General features: G+C 42.8%; 1 protein-coding gene across 1 annotated transcript; it reads right to left on the bottom strand.

The window, feature by feature from the left end:
* Positions 1-468: 468 nt before the first annotated feature.
* LOC137896760 (RNA polymerase II elongation factor ELL2-like) lies at positions 469-15,140 on the bottom strand. Its single transcript, XM_068741834.1, has 12 exons — positions 15,006-15,140; positions 14,443-14,490; positions 7,116-7,243; positions 5,918-6,081; positions 4,615-4,859; positions 3,876-4,000; positions 3,031-3,139; positions 2,461-2,926; positions 1,887-1,935; positions 1,236-1,407; positions 1,094-1,138; positions 469-579 (listed from the first exon to the last, which is right to left on the bottom strand). Exons 1-12 carry the CDS (start codon positions 15,138-15,140, stop codon positions 469-471), a joined length of 1,797 nt encoding a protein of 598 aa, XP_068597935.1.
* Positions 15,141-15,513: the final 373 nt, after the last annotated feature.

Genomic DNA, 15,513 nt, shown 5'->3' on the forward strand with positions numbered 1-15,513 from the left:
GCATGTCTGAAGTTAGCGTTTGACTTGCGTCTCAAAAAGAAAGTGGATAAATTGGGAAACCTATTTGCTACATTTTACTTCTTTAAAAAATAATAATAACTGAAACTGACCGGCATGAAATATTATAGAATTGTGTGTAATGACAATGTAAGGCGCTTTTTACATTTCTTATTAGTGTCTAAATCTCCTTCCCCCCCTTTGGACTTGTCTTTTCAACAATGACTTTTTAGGATCTGATCATTTCAGAAACAGAATCATAAACGTCAAAGGAAACTCTATTGATTTGTATCATAGGTGCTCACAACATCCTTCTTAGTCACAGCTGAGGAAGTCCATAATGAAATCTGACATTTCTTCCCAACTCTTACATCACTCTGATTAAAAAAAGCAAAACACTTTGACACCCAAGTTGATTCTGCCAAGAAAGGAGACTCCATATAAAACACCTGACATAGGTCAGAGCCGAGGCTACGAAGACACCCGAGACACGTCATAGTCTGTGATGAGCTGCTTGATGTAGGACAGCTTCTCATGGAGATATTTACAGCGCTTCTTTTCTTCCCGGTAGCCTGGGAATTTCTGTTGAGGAAGGATAAAGCATTTGATTAAGTTTACTCATTAATGGTCAATAAGCAGAGAAACAGTACGTCCCCAACAGAGTAAAGGTTCATACATGAGAATGACAAATATATGAAGTAACGATGAGGTCTGGTCCATTTCTGAATTTCCTCTACAGTAATTGGTGGAGTTCAGCGCTGACTTTAGGAGATATCTCCGCACATTTCATCATCAACATTCCACAAACAGTCAAGTTATTATGTCTTCACAGTCTGCCGTCAGCACATTTGTGTGTTACTAACATAAAGCATACTTTTTTTTTTAAACTTGTTGGAAAACAATTTTTTAAGCTGAAAATAAATATTACTGTATACAGTAAAAATAAATCATCCAAAACACGTTATGCCTCAATGCTTTTGTTCAAAATAAACATCAGTTCCTACTACTAGAAACTTTATAATAAAATACTGTATAGCATGTGTGCGATTTATTGAAGGAGATGAAACACGCCAAGTCATTTAAATGCTTGACTTACTGTTTGATACTTCTTGTACTTTTCTAGTATTTGATCTTCCATGATCTAAATCAACAGAACACAATTGTACATATTAATTCAGACAACTGAACTCAGACATCAGCATCTACTAAATTCTTTACAGTGGCCCTGTGTAATGAACCTTATATTCCGGTGTGCCGGGGGATAAGCTCTTGATCTTGGATCCTAGCTGAACAAACATACGAGTTATGGTGGCGATCCGGGAGTGAAGATCTTTGTATTCGTCATACTCTGCAGAAAAATCCTCCTGATACCGCTGCCGCTGCTCCAAACTAATGATGGCGGCGTACGAGCTACACAGAGGCAAACACTTACAATTAATACAATTAATGATGATGCAATACTGACCAGCTTCACAAGCAGTGATCATCCTGGTCAATCTAACTAGTCTTATACTTAACTTATACAAGTTAAAGCATGATAAATTACATTTTTAAACAAGTACCGGTACCTAACTTTCCTTTCCTGTTGTTGTAGTACCCATTTTTAAACACAAGAATGCAGCACAAAGTCACTCTCATGCTGCGACATCGCCGGCGACCCACTCATCACCACAAACTCAATTGTTTCTTGAATACTACAGTAGGACAAGGCTCTTACATTTAAAATCAAACTAAGTCATGTATGTTTACTACTTCTCTGAGCACTGTAATTACTAGTTTCATAAGCTTCTAAAAGTACCACGCAGATATTTTCCCAGAGCAATTTCAACAAAAATGCATCACACCACATCGATCACAACAAACTTATTTTTAAATATGTTCACACTTACAGCACATAATCGGGCTTCTCAGAGGCCACAGCATTTGTGATGTCAGGATCTGGAATAAAGCAGTCAAGTCAGAACACTTTGTGCTTGTCTGAGGATCAGGCAACATGTTTTTGTGTGGGTTCTCTCGGCCTGTCTTTGCAGGCAGACAAGCTTGTATGCATCAGGAGACATGACAGCTCAGAGACCTCAAGCACTCCTCAGCATGTTGTTGAGCCAGTCAGCCACAAAACACAAGAAGGGCTCAAGAGAGTCAGCTTAAGGGAGCAAACACAGACGTGCTTGCGCCATAATACTGTATAAATGCACCAGTGGGCGGTCGGCTCATTCAGAGACCTCACACACAATTACCACCGACTACCCGTGGTAAACCTGCTGGTTTTTTAGGCAATTCTAGAGGTGAAAAATTGGTTTGAAAGTGTTTTGCCCCTGCCATGTAAGATATGCAATACATACAACAAACAGAAATAAACTGCGAATGCCATAAACTGATAGCAAAGTAAAAGGACGGGATCAAAGTAAAAGAGAAGTAGATTGACATCAATCACAGGGAAAAATCAGAATTAAAGCGTCTTACTCTCAAGTTTATCCGGTTTCTGCTTGAGATCAGGACTCGTCTCAAACCATCCACTGCCTTTGTTGTCTTTTAACCTCTCCCGCTCTTTGTATTTATGCTTTCTAGTTTTCTTCTTCCTGTACTGGCTGTTGGCAAGCTGCCGACGAGCACACTCAGAGTCACCTTGTGCAGGATGGTGGCTACTTCTTTTGGGCTCTTGCTCTCTACTCTCTGAAGCAGGCGTATCAGAGGTGCTACACAGATCGTGCATTAGAATAAAACCATTCTGGTTCCCAGTGTGGTTATGCGTCTGGTGAAACTCTTTAGTCTTTGTGTGGAACCTGGAGTTGAGGGTAGGTGTTATAACGTCATGTCCTTTATTGGTGAAAAGGTCATTAACCGTGGGCTCCTGTTGAAACCTCTCCTCTACAATTTTTTGACTCTTAGCAGCTAGCCTTTCCAGCGAGTCAAAAGTTCCAGGACGTTTCTGGAAAAAGGAAGAAAAAAAAGAGAAATTAACCTTTATAAAACAATTATAAACATTATCATGATTTCAGAGTCGTTTCAAAAAAATACAATGTGGCCATTTACCAATGTAGGATTTTTGACTGTGTTGTGATGCAGCATTGCATCCTCAAAGGTCCTTGACACATTTGCTTGAAGATTCCTTGATTGGTTGCTGACATGTGGGTGCAACTTCCTGTTTAAGAAATTATAAAGGTAATCTGCAGCGCATTTAAAAAAACATTTCATATGTACCGATTTAGAACGTACTTCTGACTGACATCACTGCATAATAAAGATGAGCATTACAAATACAAAACACATGATCATAGTCTAGAAGTTACAGACAAGTTGTGATTCTTCGTGTTGATCCGTCACACGCATGAAAAGCACTAAAAAGATTTGGCAGAGAGGCCACCTGCCTCGAGTCGCGGAAAAGATCACACCAGCAAAAAATAAACTTCGAATGGCATCGATTTAACACACAACTCTTCTTTTTTGCCCGTGTTGCCTTCGTCACATTAAAAATAGAATTTGTTCCTTGTTTTAATGCCAACGTTAATCCGAATCAGTAACAATATAGTAATATTATTTTACTGTCAAATGACGGCAAAAAGATTGGTGCATTTTTAAATCCCTTCAATTTACGTTAATACATTTAATACTGTAAACATGAATACCACCAAGGACATCGTGAAAATCCAGCCACCTCGGTTCAGAAAACTGCTGAATGTGCAGCTTAAGATAAGAGATCTTTATTGCCATTGTTATGAAACAATGAAATCAAAATATTTTTTCAGCAGTGCAATGAACAAAAGAGAAAACGGAATATATGTAGTAAAAAGTAAAAAAAAGAAATAGACAATATTTAGAGGAAACAATGTGCAGAAGCTGAGGAACACAGAGTGAGGTAGACCGAGGTTGTGCCTCACCTGGCCAGCAGTTTGCTGATCTGCTGCCTCTCCTCGTCGCTGTAGCCTAGCCAGTCTCTCTGCACATATTTGTAGAAGTCATCTCTGAGGATGTAGCCATTGTCTTTAGGATTTACTTTTGCTACCTACAATGCAACACAAATGAAGTCTGATATTTGTAACAATTCAGAGTGATAAAATATTGAGTCTGCTGTTGGAGTTATTTTCAGATTATGGGAATGCACAGAGCCTGAGGTACTGACACAGGACTTCACTAATCTGCTAAGCAGTGAGCTTGCTGAAGACTGAAGTTTTTTAACAGAGATTTAAGAGGTTGTTGTCACTGAACATGGCTTTTAACTGCTTGTGATGTCCATTCAGTGCATTTTATTGCCAATTTTAACTTTTTGTGTGACCGCAGACATTTTTGTAGGAGATGGAATTTACTTAAACAGGTCAGGAATAAAACTGTTGGCATCCTGCATCACAATGTTCCCTTAGCCAAGGACATGGAGAGTCTAAACAAAAGCCCACATTATCAAGACACGGAGGATCCCCCCCCCCCAAAAAATAAAAACTTTAATCACATTAAGACATCTACAAAGAGCGTCTTCATGTGTATAACCAGGAACGGAAAAATGCACATAAAAAATGTGTTTTGCATTTTCCAAATGTTCTAATCCACGCTGTAAATACAGGTAAGTATTTAAATATGTTTATATATGTATATAATAGCATACATATAGACTTTTTTTTATACCTCCTCCAGTATGCCAACCAGCTCAGTTTTGTCCTTGGGGCTGGCTCTTTCTCTTTCCATCCAGAGCAACATCTCCGGTTTCCTATAGGGTTTCAGAGCAAGCAGGTGGATGATTCGTTCTCTCAGGGGCTTCTGGGCCAGCGTGGAAATAACGTAATTTCTCCGGTTGTTGGTAGAAGGCTTATTTAAGATGCTGTCCGGTGCGAACAGCGAGGCTGTCCTCCTGTGAAACTTGCCACATTTATCTGAACACAGAAAAAGTAAATAAAATAAAAATAATTATGAACAAATGATGGTCATGGTGTATCGTATTTATATTACTTTGGCCATAAACTAGACCATTTTTAAAATAATAACATTTGTTTTGCACACTTACATCTAAAATAAAATGCCTCAGTAATTTACATGCATTTAAGAAACTTAACCTGAGGTGAAGAAAGTCTATGCAATTAATTGAGCAATAAGCACCCCCCCCCCCCCCCCCCCAAAAAAAAGTTCACGTCAATTATTAAAAAGCCACAAAGATTTCACAATTCCTGTTTGACATTTTATAATGCATCCTCTCCGGCCTGCATTAACTGGACAACCGCATTGAGTAACGGAAATATTCATCTGAGGAACTAATCTTAATCAAACAATACATATTTAAATAGCTAATATCATCCTTTACCTGGAGATCACCTGAGATACAACCACCTGCTGATCAATGCATGCTTACATGCTGATGACAGATGGGACATGCTACAGAAGAGAAAGCTATTTCTCTGTGCTAATCCCATAATAGGTTAATCTGCACTTTGAAGGTCAGAGGCACGGAAAGAGAAAGCTTTCCTTTGAACGGCAAAAGCAAAGTCCGAACACCTGTATCCATTTTCATTACCTCATACCCAACCATTAATCATCATAACACAGATTTCTGTAAAACGTATGGTACACCATGTTCAGTCTAGCATCCCAGATAATTGCACAATAGACTTTGACATGGCTGATAATAATATGCACTTTGTGAACATCTCCTGAGGTGGAAAGGGGAATGCATTTATTACATACGGCCCTGTGTATTACATACATGCTACTGTTTGACTGTACTTGTACTCTAACATTCTATCTAATAAATATATTCACCATCATCATCACAATAGCAACATTTTGGAGGCAAACATCTCTCATTTTAACTGATGAACGACCTTTGCTTTTGAATGCTACTGTTGCAAGTACGTTGAATTCGATGACCGCCTGGCCTCTCCTATTGAAAGTCATCTCCTGATCTTTTTCTCCATCGGGACAACTCAATCCTTCTTACTTGGGTGTGTGTTTCCAGGTTTGATCTCAATGGCAGAGCGGCTCCAGCTGTCCTTCTCCACCTGCGACATTCTCTCACGGGTCATCTGGTAGGAGTCATCAGTGGCGCACACCGTTATCTTGTCCTGAATGATGCCTTGACCTTCCAGCTGCTCACGGCCATCGCTGCAGAAAAACAACAACAACACACACTATTGAAGAGCTGCACAGTCTATTGTTTAAAAACCTCTCAGACAAGTTATTACCAACATTGGCTCCGTGCAGCGTGAAGTGGCTTTGTGGTAGGAGCTGGCAAAGACCAGTCTATGGTTACCGTATGCTATGTCACAGGCTAGATATAGCTCTGCAGCCTACTACATGTGAAAACCCCAGCTATCCTGACCCAAAGCAGGACGGAGCCTGTGGAAAACCAATGGGATTAGCTTGGCTCCAGTCCGCACAGTGTCAAAATAAGGTTCATCTGGGATAAAACAGAACAGTTATAATACTTGAACCTGGGCTGCATTGATGTCTTAGATACATCAAGGATTTATGGTGGTGTCAGATGTATAATCTTTCATACATAAAAAATATTTTCAATGATTTCATCTTCAACAGAATCACACATGTGGCAGGAGATAAATGATCTTTGTCTTGGCTCCAATAGTCGAGTTAAACCAAAACAAGATGGAGTTCAGACCACAGTCAGCCATCTGGCAGCAGGGGCCAGCAACAAAGCATAGCCCTCAGTTTCCAAACATATCCAACCCATGAAACAAGGCATCACAAGCCTCAGTAATAAGAGGGTCAGCCCAGAAATATAGAACAAATTACAATTTCACCGTCCTGTGTAGCAGGCAGCAAGCTGACCGTCTCCTGTGGCGCCCTCAGAGATGTGGGAACACAGAGAGCTGAAAGTCTGAAGGCTTATGAAGATGTCAGAAAGGTTTCATCTGAGTCACAGCCAGAAGATCAGAATAAACACATGCATCTGGGACTGATCTGATCAATTCTGTGAATTTAGCTTCACAAACTAATTTCTGTTACCAAAAATGGCCAAATTCAGTTGTTAATTTATGCAGAGAAAACATTTCTAGATCGTTTTACGAGCTTTATCCAAGATCCTAAAAAGTTTAAATCTGGGTTAAATAAATAGAGTCTGAACCCTAATAAAAGCACAAGCAAAGAAAATGGAAAGTTTCAGATGGTTAACTCCGTACCTCGAAACATACTGATGGACGCAGTCGAAGCTGGCTTGAGGTTGGTCTTTGCTGTCACTGGATAAGTAGAAGGAGAAGATGCGAAGAGCAGAAGGAGACTCTGGCGTGGGAGCCGGGATCTTGATGTACTATGAAGAAAAACACAGGGAGACTCCTTTCAGACCGACAGGCCAACAAACAAACAACACATCAGTTAATGGGACGGGGACCCAAACCCAGAGTCGATCGTATGCCCGGTTTTCCTGCCGACCTCTGAAGTGCCTTTGTCCATATAAACATTTGTATATGTGACAGTTAAAAGGTCCCATATGACATTCAACATTATACCCTTGCAATCAGGAAAACCAACACTTCAGGTGAACACGACCCCCTTTAAATCAGAATATATTTTAATTCGAAGAACACAATCTGAATTAGTGAACATTCAGGGAGTGGACCATCTCTCCTCTTTTTACTTCAAGTTCATTTTAGATGCATCGACGCCCAACAAAGTGACATAGACATTGGCTGAATTCTCTTATCAGCCCTCTGCACATGTCCACGCATGCAGGCTTCTTCCACGGGAATTTCTTCAAACAGCTGAGCTGTATTAGCACCGAAAGATTCAAAACAACGTGGACACAGTTTGTTAGACATTATCTGTGTCTAAATGTTCTAGGTCTTGCTCATGTAGTTAAATAATTGTCTTTAATACAATACATGCATAAACCCCCAGTGAGATAACACTGGATGTGTGTGTTTGTCTGGAAGAGACAGAGGTCAGAAAACAACCCGACCTCTCCAGAGGGTTTTATGTTTGACCTTGATGCACTTAACCACTCAGCCACACACATTACCTAAATACCAATGAAGTTTAACACCTTGTAATTTTATCAACCACTGTTGGGGATGTTTCTGAGCATAAGATTCACAGATTTGTTGTTTCCAACTCGGTCTAGTTTACGCAACGTCGTGCACAAAACTTGCTGGCAAAGGTTGGGCAGAAAACATTTAAGAGAAGGTCAAAGTAATTTTAACAGTAGAAATGGCAAGGCTTTACTCACTAAGGGCAAAATGAATATGTCTAGGTTTAGACTGTTGGTCAGACAAAAATGAAATCTGTAGAGGCCAAATTGATGTCACTATATCTATAATTAGATAAATTGTTAGTTGCCAGTCCCCACAATAAAAGACCCAGAGCATGACATGAAAGGAAAAAGTTTGTCTGGCTGTTTTCATAAATGTCTCCTGGCAAATGCGGCTCACGTAAACAGACCATGCAGATGACAAAACGCCTTGTAGAGTGCCTGAAGTCCACTCCCAGTGAAAGCCGACATCCAGTTGGGATTCGTGTAGGATTGTGATGAGCACCGATATCTCTTTCACCCTTCTCCGTCAGGCTAAGTTGCAAAGCATCCTGCTAAATCTACAGAACTGCATCTCACCAGGGAAACTGTGAAAGCAAGTTAAAAAATGAACTAGTAATCTAATTAGATTAAAAGGCAGTTTAATTTGACAGTAATTCATACGACTTCCCAAAGAACCAGTGATCCATGGACGTCGGCACGTGGACAGGATCTGTATTCCCGACATTTATGTTATATAATGCTTCAAGGGAGAATTTGCTCATATGCAGATGCTCAAAAGCCAATTCACAGTTCAATGCCTGGATTCTATTTGTTTCTGCGAATTGCATCAATTCATTTACCCGTTTCCTTTCATCAGTCTGTAAAACGCCTGCTTCGATTTACTGTCCAATCAATGAAACGGCGCTTTGACAACTTTTTTTTTTGTATGCATTTTTTTTTCTAGCAGAACAATAACACTGCCGTTCAGTGACTTCCTCGTCCCGAGCAGTTAGGAGGATGCACAACACCACTACACTATCAGAACCCTAACCCTAAGCCAACCAGTTAAATATCAGAACTCAAAATTAAACCCAGCAATGAAATCCTCGATTACGGCATTAGATTTCAGCGCTCAGAGTTCACACATTCGCACACGCAAAGTAATTCTCGGTGAAATTTCTGTGTGCTGTGTTTATTCTCAAAGAGAGAAACGGTTCTATAGTGTTGGACTCTAAATGAATGTACGAGTTAAGGATGCTGCGTTTGTTAATGCAGCCATGCAGTGCATTCTGGAGCCATTAATGAATTACGGCTGCTCGTATGCACTCTGTGACCAGACTGAGACACCTGCTGCGTAAAATGAAACAAGCTGCCGGGGCCCACACCAAAGCAAAGCACACACGTGGGACTCCAAACCCACATATGCACTAGGTAGGACTTCGCAGTCATGGCCTTGGACAGGTTCGGGTTATCACTGTAGGAGAAGTACCCATTCTGCTTCTACAGAACCTCCCTGAACTGCTCAGGCTTCGTGCCGACAGCCTTCCTGCGACCACGCTGGGCAGTCAGTGCACAGAACACAGCTCGGGTATTGAACTACCTCCACTGCAAGCACACAAAAGAGATTCGTTTCCTTGTTCCTCTAATTCTTACCAACGATGTCAAAGTTCACAAGTGTGATAACGAAGTTGTATTCAGATTAAAATGAATGCACTATTAAAATATAAAAAGGAGTTGACCATCATGTTTCAGAATGCTGAATCATGTTCACCATTACAGCGAGCTTGCTCCAGATATTCAGATATGATGGTACAGGCCTTTTATGCATAGACACAATTTGAAAAAAGGATACAGAAGAGTATAAAGGTCAAGAAAGAATAGCTATAATCCTATAGATTACACTGCTGGGGGACTTCTAATGACTTGCTACTAGTCCTAGTTCTCCCTCTATTTCTACTCTCTCAAACTTTGCCACGACTCAATTTCCATATCAATAACTTCCCGGGATGAAGTTATCTTCCTGGAGTTCCTCTGGCTTACAGTTTCCCAGCTTGCTCGTGTAGGGAGCCGCTATCCGGTGGAGACACCAGGTGTCCGGATAACAGATAGAGGAATGAGTGCAGAGCTCGTCAATAACATACCCCCGGACTCAGTTCCACCGCAATCCACTTTGATCCTTGTTAATGTATTTGTCAAGTAAAACCAACAATCCAATTAATATTTTAAAAAGAAAGTCAGCAGCTGAGGTTTTGAGTGGTGGCGAGCCACAGCTTTCCCTCAACTGTCATAAATGACTCAACTTTAAAGGCGGAGGACAGCAGGGACTCGTTTTAACAGCTTTATCACACTACGAAGTCGACTGAACAAAATCTGTGAGAGACTGCTGTCGGTGCACAGGGCTTACGTTTCCTGATAGTTTTGGTTGAATGTGGGGTCTGGGTGTAAATCTCATACGGGCTATTGTTTCCACATCCTCTGCAGGCTGAGTAACGGCCTTCTGAAAACAGGCCGTCTTTTGTTCTGGCCTCCTCGGCTCCAGAGCGGGATGCCATGGCACTGCTTCCCTTTCTGGTTGGTAGGAGGAGAGGGAGGAGGTGTTGGAGGAGGGAGCGAAACCTGTCGCCACCACACGCTGTTTGTTATCAGCAGGAGGCAAGCCACTCTGGACCCCGTGCTAATGCAAACGGCGTGTGTGTGTGTGTGTGTGTGTGTCTGAGTTAATCCAGTGTGGGCAGGGAGACTCTCAGCTCCAGCTCCTTTCACTGCGGCCACTCATGAGGCTGAGAAGGGAGAAAGGGTAAAGTCTGCAGGAGCCCTCAGCCAATAATCTCTGCCGCTGGTTTAAAGACATACTCAGACAGACAGACAGACACCACCCTCATCCTCACCAGACTTCAGTAAATACTACTCATCATCTCATCACCAACAAAAGAGCAGAAACATTCCCAGGGCTGCAAGATGACACGTAGCATTTAAGATAAGTCTTTTCCACAAAGGAGACCAGCGACACAAACCGCACTGCGTCTCTGGAAGAACAAGGCATGGGGGGGCGGGGCATAAACGGAGAAGCAAGAACCTTTGCGAGTTCATGACCCCGCAGTCAAGAAGTCAACGCTCACATGCTCATCGCTATTTCACGTGGCTTACTTGAATGGGAGATATAATCAAGCCCCGGCCTGTAATCACCTTTCTCTCCTTTCTCACCTGCAATCTCACAGAGGGCCAGAGCTGCCGAAAAACTGCTAGTTCCCAGCATTAGGTTGGAGGGTGGTGCCCCCAATGATCTGCCAAGGTTTCCATACCTCTGGAAGGTGCCTGAGGGCCAAACTGTCACTCCAACAAGTTGTGTGCCACAAAAGCGTCCGACACGAGCCCTTCCTCAAGCTAGCTGGGATCTCCAAGACATTTTATTCACATACAGGATCATGATTCACACGCGTCTGCAGCGAAATGCGTGCAGTTTTATGCCTCATTAGCTTTCCATGTGGATTATTTCATGACGAAATTAGACATTATATAAAGTTCTGCTCCTGCAAGAGCCAAGAAATGATTCCGAACTGCAAACGGAGTATTCAGACAGAAAACTTCTTCTTCCGAGGCCACTCCTCGATCACCTCTATTTAATCGAGTTGAAGAACAAGATTTCTATTCTTTGCTCTGTAGACAAAAAAACAATCCCTAACCACTGGTTTTAAAAAGAATCCCTTAATCTCCCCATTGTGGTCACACACAGACTAATGCAATGAGTGTAGGTAATAATGACGGGAAACCACGCACACACCGATCATGGATGACAACAACATGTATGGTCTGCTGGAGAGATTACTGAAAGGCAGTGTTAGCCCTTTTGCAATGTGATAATATCGTCTGGTCTTCAGGTTTCAAGATAATTTATGCACAAATTAAAAATGCACGATTGAAGACAATCAACCACTAAATACTGTTTTCTGTCTGCTAAATCGGTCTCTGCTAGAAGAACAATCAGCGCTGCTCCCGTTTAAAAACAGGAGAGTTCCAGTTGTTTATTTTTTTTATTGTACAAGATGTTTGTAGTATTTTACCAGGCACGAAACAGACCCTCAATAGCAAACACTCATCTGGGCAGTCTGAACGTGATTCTGGGATCCAGAGAGAGTGACGACACATAAGCTGCGCCCCCCCTGCTTATTGTCATTCAAATCAAAAGGAGACAACACATCATCAGGGGGACTCGTTAGAACTAGCATCGGCAGCCTGGACACAAAGACAAAGGAAAACTACTAACATACGCGTGTTTAAGGCAAAGCAAGTGTTAGAGAACGAAACCGAGGAACACACAGAGGGCCCTCGGTGGATCGGCGCCGGCGCTGCCAGCCTGATGACTGCTGCCCGACGGGCAGAGGGGAAAGGACAGGAGAGAAAGAGGCGGCACATGAATAAACGATGCCTTCAGGCCACACAGGACGTGAACACCAAACAAACCACACCACCCTGGGGCAAACAAACGCAGCTACTTAAAAACATAGCACATCGTTTACGCGCACACAACGCATCACTATACAGGGGGGGCGGGCTTTTTCTTTTATGATAAACAAACAGAAAATGCGTGCGCTCCCATTCCCAAGCTGGAAATGGGAGCATGGGATTCAGCGGGTCAAAGTTCAACTGCTAGTTTCTATGGCAGCAAAAGTGGGCCAAAGCTACAGGAGCTCATGAAGGTCTGAAACAGGCAGGCAGGGAAAGCAAATGCAAACAAGCCACGATGCCTCACGCTGTAATCAAGACCACTGCAGCGCCTGTAATTACCTCTAAACATTCATTTGCCTAATAACTTTAGCTCTAAAAGCCTCGGAGGGAGGGAGTGCTAGTCCCTAAAACCCCTCAGCCAGAACAACAACAGCAGCAGTCAGTGTAAAACCTCCTGCTGGGTCTAAAACATATTCCGTTCCTCTTCCTCAGATATCTCACACATTCCTACCAACGACCTCTGTCTTCATCGAATTGCAATTGTGGGGTCAGCAGAGGTCAAACCCAAACTAATCTAAACACAGCAGCCGACCAACTGACCCCTCACCTTGAAGGATTGACTCTGAACATGGAACAACATCTCCAGCAGAGGGACAATATGTGAAGGTAGAACGAAGACGACGGTGATTGCCATCGCCCAGAATAAAATGTCACGCACACGTTCACTACCGGCTCGTCCCCTTCGGTTCGAACACGAGGACTCGTCTCGTAAATACGACATCTTTTGTTGTCGGTGACTCATTTAGGCCAACGTGTGAATTCTTGTTCGAGCTCGATACACTTGTTGTCATGAATGTGGAACAGTCCCGCGAACCAAATCAGAAAAGATTGGGAATAAACAATGCGGCTTGTAATGTAGCTCCTCTTGTCCAAAAACAGGAAGCGGCTCCAACCAGCTCCGTGCAGCCGGACTGAAAATTAAAGCTCCTGAAGGACATAACTCATCTCGACTTTAGTCAAAACACATAGTTCTGGCTGCGTACTGCAGATTATACTCCAGCTCTAAGAGAACGAGAGAATTACTGTCTTGTTTTGTCGTATGCAGTTAATGTACACGCCCCCCGTACTGCACATGCAGCGGATGCTCCTCGTTGGAGTACGATAACTCCTCTCTCGCTGCTGACTCCAGCTTGTGTGTGCATTTCTCTCCCCCTGCCACATACCCGGTACTTTTCCCAGCGGCGCTTGTTGACCTAAAGCCTCTCCACAGACTCCAGCCTGACCCAGTAACCTGCATGCCTCTATTTGTTTGAGACCTCCAGCTATAATCTCCCATCTGAGCGATGGGCCGGCTGAGTCAGCATGAATGTGTGATAAATAAAAAACAAAGCTCTTCTGCAGCTGCAGAATCATTTACTTGGAATATGCTCTTGTTTTTTGTTTTGCCTTCCTAACAAAATCACTGTTTGGCCATCCTAAAACGGAGCTAAAGCTCTTCAGTTTAATAAAATGATTTTTTTATTATTATTTGTCTCCTGCTTGTTCTTTATTAGCTCTGCCAAAGACATACGCTCCTGCCATTATTTTGTGTCTGTTAGCAGGATTACACAAAAAAAGGTACTTTTGCTGTGAGGTTTGGGTACGACAGACCCAGACGATCCATTATTCTGCCAATCACATCTAAACTCTGACTAATTATCATGAAACAAGGTGGAAGGGTGGAGCATGTGCACAGTGGTCGAAATCACCAAACTGGGTTTGGGTTTTATTTTATATCATTTCATTTATGCTTAAACTGCTTGACAAGTTTTTTTTTTTTTATGAAAACGTGACGGAAGAATGGATCACGCGTTTTGGATTTTAGTCGATGCTTATAGAGGCGGATCCATTCATTTGGAACGCGAGGGCCGATCCGTTATGATCAGACGGATGCCTATCTAAATTCGGATCAAGGTTAAATCAAGCCAAGTTAATCAATGTGGACTTTTAGTTGTGGGTGGAGGCGAGCGCTTCATCCAGTCTCCTCCTGTAAACAAGAAGCAGCAGCAACTCACCCCTTGGTTCTCATTGAAACAAACTGACGGTGCTCTTGGTAAAGACCCCTGAGGTGAGAGAAGGAAAGAAGAAATGTGCATTAATTGTGACATTCTAGTGTAAGTTAGTGGAGTAACCGCTGCTGCAACATGTTTACGTTACATCCCCAGTAACTTCGGGGTTCATTATGGCAGCAGCTGCTCTTTGATAATTAGATAAAGACAGACAGACTGCCGCTCTGGTTCGCTTCGAGGCGCAGGGAAAGCTGCTCCAGCAAACAGCTGGCGGGTTCCTCTTTCCCGACAATCACAGGGTCCAACGCTGGCGCGTAACCCAGCCGCGCACGCAACTCACGGTGAACAGCGGCTTCAAACCGCTCTCACTTATTTATTTATGCAAATGAGAAACGGAGACGCCGAAAAGCGAAAAAAGATAAAAACAAACAAACAAAGAGACGAGGACATTTTGACATTTTTTTTTGAAAGAGAGAAAGAAATAAAAACTCACGCAACCACTTTGACAATTTGTCTAGCAACCCACGCGCGCGCGCGCACACCCACTACCACACCTGAGGAGATCCTACCTGCACGTTCTGGAAGGCCTCCAGCGCTCTGAGGGCCGTGTCCGTGAGCTTGACGTGGAACAGCGTCCTGGAGCTGCTCCCGGTGGGTTTCCCGCAGAAGAGCCCGTAGCGGAGCTCCTGCCTGAGGGAAGCCATCGCTGGCTTTGCGCTCAGCGCTGCGATAAAAGCTGCTTTCCTCCTCTGCTGTGACGTCACGGTGTGGGCGGGGCTATCACTCACAACAGCGCTGTCAAGTCAAGTGGACGGTACACCGTGACAGGGGCGGCCAAAGCCTTTCAGGGGCTGTAAACAGAACTTGATTTGCAGCCCCCCCCCCCCCCATTCTCCACTGCCTATTGACTATTGACTATTTCCAATGATTGATCATCAGTGTTAATAAACAGCAATATCCATCATTAATTATGAAACTATTCTAAATGACAAGGCTATAAAAGTCCATTTTACGTGCTTCCAAGTGGCACATATATTATTTTAATACTTCAAATCACCGAGACATCGCGAGACACCA

Source organism: Brachionichthys hirsutus, chromosome 1, assembly GCF_040956055.1.
Source record: "Brachionichthys hirsutus isolate HB-005 chromosome 1, CSIRO-AGI_Bhir_v1, whole genome shotgun sequence".
NCBI classification, from domain to species: domain Eukaryota; kingdom Metazoa; phylum Chordata; class Actinopteri; order Lophiiformes; family Brachionichthyidae; genus Brachionichthys; species Brachionichthys hirsutus.

Bases quoted from the DNA above. Each gene is read 5' to 3' on its own strand.
- LOC137896760 (XM_068741834.1), bottom strand. From the start codon at position 15,140: ATGGCTTCCCTCAGGCAGGAGCTCCGCTACGGGCTCTTCTGCGGGAAA. The intron at 6,082-7,115 runs GTACGGAGTTAA...GTTTTTCTGCAG, and splicing joins GTCCATCAGTATGTTTCGAG to CGATGGCCGTGAGCAGCTGG. The intron at 1,936-2,460 runs GTAAGACGCTTT...GCTTTATTCCAG, and splicing joins GAAACCGGATAAACTTGAGA to ATCCTGACATCACAAATGCT.